This window comes from Arachis duranensis, chromosome 9, assembly GCF_000817695.3.
Source record: "Arachis duranensis cultivar V14167 chromosome 9, aradu.V14167.gnm2.J7QH, whole genome shotgun sequence".
Taxonomy (NCBI): domain Eukaryota; kingdom Viridiplantae; phylum Streptophyta; class Magnoliopsida; order Fabales; family Fabaceae; genus Arachis; species Arachis duranensis.
The window spans coordinates 86,820,458-86,829,037 of NC_029780.3; the positions used below are offsets into that span (position 1 = coordinate 86,820,458).

The 8,580-nt window shown below is 33.5% G+C and overlaps 1 protein-coding gene across 1 annotated transcript; it reads right to left on the minus strand.

The window, feature by feature from the left end:
• Positions 1–400: 400 nt before the first annotated feature.
• On the minus strand, positions 401–1,952 carry LOC107466107 (uncharacterized). The gene is made up of 2 exons (XM_016085081.1): positions 1,326–1,952; positions 401–1,267 (listed from the first exon to the last, which is right to left on the minus strand). Exons 1-2 carry the CDS (start codon positions 1,950–1,952, stop codon positions 401–403), a joined length of 1,494 nt encoding a protein of 497 aa, XP_015940567.1.
• Positions 1,953–8,580: the final 6,628 nt, after the last annotated feature.

An 8,580-nucleotide genomic window follows, 5' to 3' on the forward strand; every position in this document is an offset into this window, starting at 1 on the left:
TTCCCATTGGGCTTTTTGACCAAGACTACATTCGATAGCCAAGTCGAGTAGTCCAGTGCCTGGATGAAACCTGCTTCTAGCAGGCTGGCCGTTTGTCTGGTCACCTCGTCAGCTCTTTCCTAGGACATTTTCTTCCTCCTTTGTGCCACTAGCTTAGCTTCCGCCTTCACAGCTTGGTGGTGTGACATGATCTGGGGGTCAATTCCTGGCATGTCAGCTGGTGTCCAGGCAAACAGGTCGCCGTTTTCCCGGATCATCTCCACCAATGGTTCTTTTAAGTCATGAGGGAGGTTCCTGTTTACGAAGGTGAACTTTCCTTCCGAGTCGCTGACCCTGAACTTCTTGAGGTCTCCTTCGGGTTCTGGCATGGGATTGTCGTCGACTCGCGCGTCTAGATTGGCTAGGAAGACCCCGAATGCTTTTTGGACTTCTTCCTTAGGGAGAGACTGGCGTTGTCACAAGCGACCGCCGTTTCCAAATCTCCCCTGATGGATCCAGCCGACCCATCATCATCAACAAACTTCATCATCAATAGCTTTGTAGAAATCACTACTCCGAACTCATTGATAGTTTTTCTTCCCAAGATGAGGTTGTAGGCCGTGGAGTCTCTTAAGACCACGAACTCCGCCATTACCGACCTCTTCCCTCGTCCTCCTCCTATGGATACTGGCAGGGAGACTATCCCTTCAGGTTTGATGAAGTTATCACCTAAGCCGACCACGCCGTGTTGGTGGGTCTTCAAATCGGTGTCTCGGAGGCCCAAAGCATCAAACACATTGCGGAACATGATGTTCGAATAAACTCCAGTGTCGACTAGGATTCGTTTTACTAAGCCAGATCCAACTCTAGTCGTGATCACCATGGGAGGGTTCTCCAGCACATCGTTAAACCATTGGTCCTCGGGCCCGAATGATATTGACGGTATCCTCCTGGAGGGAGGCACGGAACTGGATGATGACACGGCTAAAACTTTGGCGTCTTTTCTGCTTTCCAACTTCGTCCTAGGAGCCACGTCTCTCCCGACCACGACGTTCATGATGGTGAGGCCGCCAGATCGATCACGATCCCGCCTCCTAGGTTTCTTTATAAGGTGAGAGAACTCTGCCAACTTGCCTTTCCGGATCGCCTGCTCCAGAGCATCTTTTAGGTCAAAACAATCTTGGGTCTTGTGGCCGTAGCCCTTGTGGTAGTCACAATAGAGGTTTTTGTTCCCTCTAGTTCTATTCTTGAGTTGTCGGGGCTTCGACAGGATGCCTTTGTCGGCAATCTACTGGTAAACTTCACAATTGGGGCTGCCAGGGGGTGTAGTTGGTAAACTTTCCTACCCGGGAGAACGGCTTGAAGGTTTTAGCTGGAGCTCCATCCTTGGAGTGCTCCCTGGGCCTTTTCCCGTTACCGAGCTGACGAGCATGGTTGTAGGCGGGCTGCCACTTGTTGGCTGCAACAATCTGGCTAAACTCCTTGTCATTGATATACTCCCGAGCTACATTTTGGTTCCTGAAATCTTCATTTAGCAACCCATTCATCAAGCATAAACTGGCCACCGAGTCAGTTAGGTCGTCGATCTCCAAGCACTCATCATTGAACCTATCCAAGTATTTCCTGGTCGGTTCGCTGCTTCTTTGTGTCACCCCCAAAAAGTTGATCGGGTGCTTTGCTTTAGCAATACGTGTAGTAAACTGGGCTAGAAAGGCGCGGGTGATGTCCGTGAACGTCGTCATGGAGCATTGTGGGAGAGCGTTGAACCAGCGGATTGCCGGCCCCGCTAGGGTTACAGGGAAGGCACAACACCTCACTTCATCACCCACCCCTTTCAAATTTATCCTGACCTCGAAGGCCGTTAGATGTTCTTGGGGGTTTTGGGTCCCATCATACCTCATGTCTGTTGGCTTATCGAAGTGCTTCGGTAGCCAGACCTCGAGGATCGAATGGTGGAAGGGGGTTGCTCCCATGATTACGGGTTGTCGCCTTCTCCATAGTCTTTCTCTGCTGTCTTCTTGGTTTTCCTCCGCAGTATTTCTTGTCGGAGGTCGGGTGTAAATTACGGGATCACGCCGTCTTCTTGGCATTTTCCTGCTTTCTCCTTGGCTTTTTGACTCTGATCAGGGGTTCGGGGTACGTCTGGAGTGACTTCTTCGGGGGTTTCTCCCTCTCACTAGAGGAGATCGGGAATGATCATGCCTCGGAGCCGGTTGGTGGCGCTCTTTGCTGGCTACCTCCCGCTCCAGGTTTTGCACCCTGTGGCACATCTCCTGTATTATTCTGGTGATGTTGCTACCTTTTCCCCCCAAAGGGACGCCTCTCATGAGAGCGCGAAGGGAGTTCGGGTCGCCGCAGGGGGAATCTTGTGCGTTCGCGAGAGAAAGCCACAGAGGCTACCCTAGCGGTTCGGGGAACCATTTCCTCCCCATGTGGTTCGCCTCCATCGTCTACCTTCACAGGGTCCAACAAAAAGTTCATTTCGGTCGTTCCCGACAGACGGCGCCAATGTTCGGGACTTCATGTGCCGGATGGGTCAGGGATGTTATTCGATTGATATGGTGGGAATCGGCCTGGATCTGCGTTATCGAACGATAATCAAAGGAATACTGTATAAATATTTTTATAATCTAGTATTTATTTATTATATATTACTAATTTTACAATTAAAACGTGTTACATGTCATTTTTTGTTGCAATTAAAATTAATTTTTTTCTTCAAAATTGAAGAGTTATCTCTTTGTCCCTATCCTTTTCTTTATCTCTTTTATTCCTTCATTCACTATATCTTTTTATATATCATTATCAATGACTAATTATAAATTTGACCATCAAAATATGTAACATAACATTCTATAATTATATTTAAATAAAATTAAAATTAAAACATTAAAATTAAAATTAAAATATAATTATGTTATATATTTATATATTACTAACTAATTTAATAATAAAAATATGTCACATTATACTTTCTTATTAAAATTAAAAGAAAATATTTTCCTTCAAAATTAATAAACTACCTTTCTACATTCTCTTATCTACCTTTTTCCCTTTATATAATTTATAATTTATAATTTATATTTTATATTAGTAATTTGACAAACTAAAATGTGTCACTAGATATTTTTTATTACAATAAAATAATTTTTTCTTTTCAAAATTAACAAACTCTCTCTCTTATTCTTTTTATTTATCTTTCTCTCTTTTTCTCTCTCATTCTCTTTTTTTCTACCTTTCTGTTCTACAAAAAATAAAATTAACAAAATAATATAGTTCAAATAAAAAATATTATTATTATATGTATATTTTTTTTAGTTTTAAATTTTTACTACATATCTTTCTAATCTATTTTTTATTTCTCTTCTTTCAAATATTTATTACATATAATTTAGAAAGAATACTAGTATTGTGATTAAAAGTTCGAATCAAGATTTAATTATTTAAAAAAATTTAATTTTGAGTTAATTTATAACTATCAATATAATTTTTTTATGCTGATATATAATTATATTTTTATATATAGAGAGAGAAAAATATTATTTTTAAATAGCAAGCATAAATGTTAATTAATTGTGCAACAAACTTAAATCATAATCTATAATGTCATCACAAAATCAATATAATTTTAAAATATTTATATTTTATAATGTTATTACGAATAAAAATATTAGTATAGACTACTTTCAACCACTAAATTACATCAATACACCCACACTCTTATACATACAAATATCTAACCAAACATCTCACGCCTCTAATATAAGAGAATTGGAATGACGGCAAGAAATTGCAATAAGAAATCTAGAGTCTTTATATATAAGGAAAGTCTATGGTGTTGACTGCGGAAATCAACATGTGAAGTTGACACTATGTGGCGAGCTGTGATTTGGACGCGTGCAAATAATCTTTAACTATGATAACGGGTTTGAGGAAATAACGGTTACGGAGCTAGATACATCCTATATTTTGTTGGAGGAAAGAGGTTAATTAAGTGTGATTAGGTGATTAAATTTAGGATGTTGTTAGGCTGAATTTTTGACACGCTGATGGACCAGGAGTGATATAGCCTGCTTTTTTTTTGGTAATTTTCGCAAATTGGAATACCATGTCAAAAACAATGGTCAAATAAGACGGAAAATCTGAATACTATGTATTATTAAAAAAAGTAAATATTAATCAAGTTAGGTTGGTCTAGTGATTAGCTCACTAGTCCTCTTAAGCAAGTATTGGGGGTTCGAATTTTGTCTTGTGCATGTAAATATATAAATATTTATTTATTATTTTTCTTACGATTTAAATAAAATATTTTCTATAGAACTAAAAAGATGTTATAAAAACCTAAAAGTAGGTTTATGTTTAGATATCTCATGCACAAATATCTTTTTATCTATTAATTATATTTGGGTATAACGATATAAAAGTACTTTTTTTGTTTATTTATTACATAAAAATATCTTTTTTTTTAAAGAAAAAATCTTTTAAAAAAAGATATTTTTTATTTTTCTAGTACTTTTACTTTTACTACTAGAAATTTGCCAAACACCCTAAACAATAAAAAAAGATATTTTTTATCAAGATAATGGCTTCTAAACAAGCACTTTGTTGAGCTTGTACTTGTTCTCCAGATTATCGACATTGTTCTTGTACTGTTGTTATGTACAATGTTTCGTTAGTTATTTAACTTTAATCTCACAGTAGGACTACATTGAAGTTAAAGAAAAAATTTTTGGATTTAAATAGGACACTTTAAACCTTAAGGACCAAAACAGAGTTACGTCCAAACGTAAAGACTAATTTAATATTTTACCCAATTAAAAATAATCTTACCAAAAAGATTTTAATATGTCATAGACGTTTGAATTAATTGCTATTCATGAAGTAATATAAAATAAATATCTATAATAAGATGTAGTTGGTATTTTTTAAAAAAAAAACAACGATTATTACTCATTATATGTTTTTTGAATTAGTTACCATTCATTTATAAATTTATTTTTTTATTTATCATTGAGTAATAATTTATTATTTTTTAAAAAAATATTACTCAAATAAATAAATAAATAAATAATTTTTTATTATTTTAAATTTACTTGAGTAATAATTTATTGTTTTTGAAAGATTATTACTCAAATAAATTAAAAAATGAAAAAGACTTTTTTTATTGTAATAGATTTATTTGAGTCATAACTCAGTAAAAATAATAAATTATTACTCAAATAAATCTATTATAATAAATATTTTTTATTTATTTATTTGAATAATAATTTTTTTAACTAAACAAAAAAATTATTACTCAAGTAATAAATCATTACTAAAAAATAAATAAATAAATTATTAGATAAATAAATAAATAAATAAATAAATAAACAGTTATTACTTAAAAAATATATAATGACTAGAGTGAGTTATTTTTTGAAAAAATAATAAGTATATATTATAATAGATATTTAATGAGGTGCTAGGAAGGATTAATATAATGAAATTTAATTTGGATAGTAGCTAAATATATGTTAAAATAAATTGAGAAGCTAAGGTTTTACTACTCAACTGTAATATGATTATAGAGTTAGTAAAATATTTAGTAATAGATTATTATTTATATTTCTGGTGTATTCGTGGTTCATACGAATAATTGCAATATGATTGTAATAAATTTTTTGGCATGGTATATCACTTCTGGCCCATCCCATCAACATGTCAAAAGTTCAGCCCATCAATATTCTAAACTTAATTACTTAATCACACTTAATTAACCTCCTTTTCTCAATAAAAAATGGGACATATCTGGCTGCATCACAGTTGTTTCATCAACCCCGTCGCTGTGGTTAAAAGTTACTTGCACGCGTCTAAACCACAGCTCGCCACATACTGTCAACTTCACATGTTGATTTCCGCGGTCAGCACCATAGACTCTCCTATATATATAATATTTCGAAGTTACTTAAAGCGAAAGTGAAAATATTGGGTTTAGATAATATAATTCGAACATCAGTAATAATTTCTTTGTCCATTTCTTAATCAGTAGTTAAAAATATCTAAAAAGACTCTAATACTTAAATTACCAAAAATATTGATAAAGTGTAATAAAAATTAAATTGAATATTACTTAAATTTTAAAATTTTTTTATTAAAATGACTTCTTTTTTACATGCTAAAATAATGAAAGAAAGTTCTTTATTTATCCCGTCTCTCCCCAAAAAATCAGGTGTCTCAAGTCAAATATCAGGTTTTAGAACCTAACTTCAGACCTTGGGTGTAGCGACCCGCAGAATAGAGGGACTTGTCTAATTTATTGGCTTAGATTGGACGAAATAGTCTTAATTAGCCAGTCACTCTATGATGTATTTTTGGGTTTCTAATATTTTTAGTCTTATGTAAGAAGAATAAAATATTAAAATTAACCATAAAAAATTATAACACTGATAAATTTAATTATAAAAAATTAAAACTAATTTATAATCATAAAAATTGAGATTTTATAGATAAAACTATTTAAATTCTAAAAATTTATAAAAAAGTTTTAAATTATTCCTTTTAAATTATCTTTTTACTCTAACTTAATTACTCTCAAATTCTAATCCCACCTCATTTTTATTCTCTAATCCTCTTTACCACCCTCAATCCCTCTTCTATTTTCTTTTCACCATCCCCAATCTCCCAATCCTCTTCTCCCAATCTTCTTCTGCATCTTCTTTGTGATTTGTACTAAGTGTTGTTGCATATATAAAATACCCAAAATTCAATAAAAAATAACATCCAAAATTCACAATGCATTCAAATCATCTTCTATCAAAACAGAAAAAATAAAAAAGGAAGCTAAGACATTCCATAAACGTGGTTACTGTGTTATTGGGCCTGATTCGGGGTGGCTGGCGATGAGATGGTCAAGTTCGCTGCATAGATAGTGCGGAAAATGTCTTTGCGTGAACAGTGATGAAAGGTAACGTCGTGGCAGACTGCTTCATGGGCGACAACCATGAGAACTCGGAATGTTACAATGGCGGCATAATGGGCTGTTTGATTCTACATGAACAAGTATGTGTGACAGCAATGAAAGCCACGCGATGATAAGACGGAGCAATAGGGGTGGGTGAGTTTGAGGGAGAGGGAGGAGAAGGTGGTGGTGGAGAGGAAGAGGTTGAGGATGGATTTTGGGTAGTTGAGGAGCAATTTTGGGATTTGAATTGAAGGGCACAGGCTTAAGTGGTGGTGTGAAGTGACGCCATTGTTGTTGGAGATGCAGTGGGATTAGAGTTTGAGAGTAATTAGGTTAGAGTAGATGGACAATTTAAGTATTTTTGATAGATTTTTAGAGTTTGGTTAGTTTTGTCTACGAAATCTCATCTTTCATTGTTATAAGTTAGTTTTAATTCTTTTATAGTCAAATTTGTAAGCGTCATAATCTTTCATTATCAATTTTGGTACTTTATTCTATGTAAGAACATATAACATTTGTTACTCGTATTTTTTTGTTTATATCGCCAACCAATTTTTAAGTTTTTTTAAATTAATATTTTTATGTAGACAAACAATTTAATGTAAAGACTAATTTAATTTGCCTATATAATAAAATTTTTAAAATTTATTTAGTAATTAAAATTTATTAAAATTAACATGTCTAATAAAAAAGATTCATTTAACAAGTTTAAGATATTAATTTTATATATATCACACTCATCTTTTGTCTTTGGAACATGAGTATGTCAATCTCTAAGAATTAGCAACCCAACCTGAAAATAGCAATGCAAAGAGAAAGTCTATGGGATCAGCAGTTTTATTAAAATCTAGTCAGTACATAATCAGTAAAAGAAAAGTAAGTAATTCTATATTATTAGATATAATTTCACACAATTAAAAATATTAATAATAACTAATTAATGACTATAAATTACAAAATTTGCTGCCTCTAGCACTCCTCACTCCTCCCAATACAAATTGCAATGTCCCCTAATCATGAACTCTGGCCTTAATGAATGCTACCATGAAAACAAAAAAGTGTGGGAAAAATCAAACCAAAGCCCAACTTCTTCTCCATGGCCATTATTGATAAATGAGAGAGACTAACAAAATCATTACTTGCACAAACGTTTTCATCTTAGTGGGCTTATAAAAAATAAATCCTTCCCACAGCATATATATAGGACAATAATTTTAAGACATGCTTCATGATCTTTAGGAAAAGTTGATTCCTCTAAATTATGCTAAACCAATTATTTAAGTACACTATTTAATTTTTTTAGTTTTAATTTGAATAATAACTAATAGGGACACGCTACTCTAAAGATTATTTTGTATAGATTGTATTTTTGCCGTTGAAAACAGCTACACATGTGGTATTAATAGCGTCACTAACACTATTAGTTAATGATTTTATATTTTAAAGTGAATCTCCTTATTCTCTGTATAAATTTATATTTTCACATTATAATTGACCTAGCTAATATAATTCCAATTAGATGTTGAATTGAATGAGGTTGATCATCAAGCTCCTGATCTTGGTTCCAATCATTTTCTCTCACTTTTGAAGTCTATGCACGCATGTCCATTAGGCTTATGTTGTACAAGACTACAAGAGTATCTTCATTGATGTTTTCCACT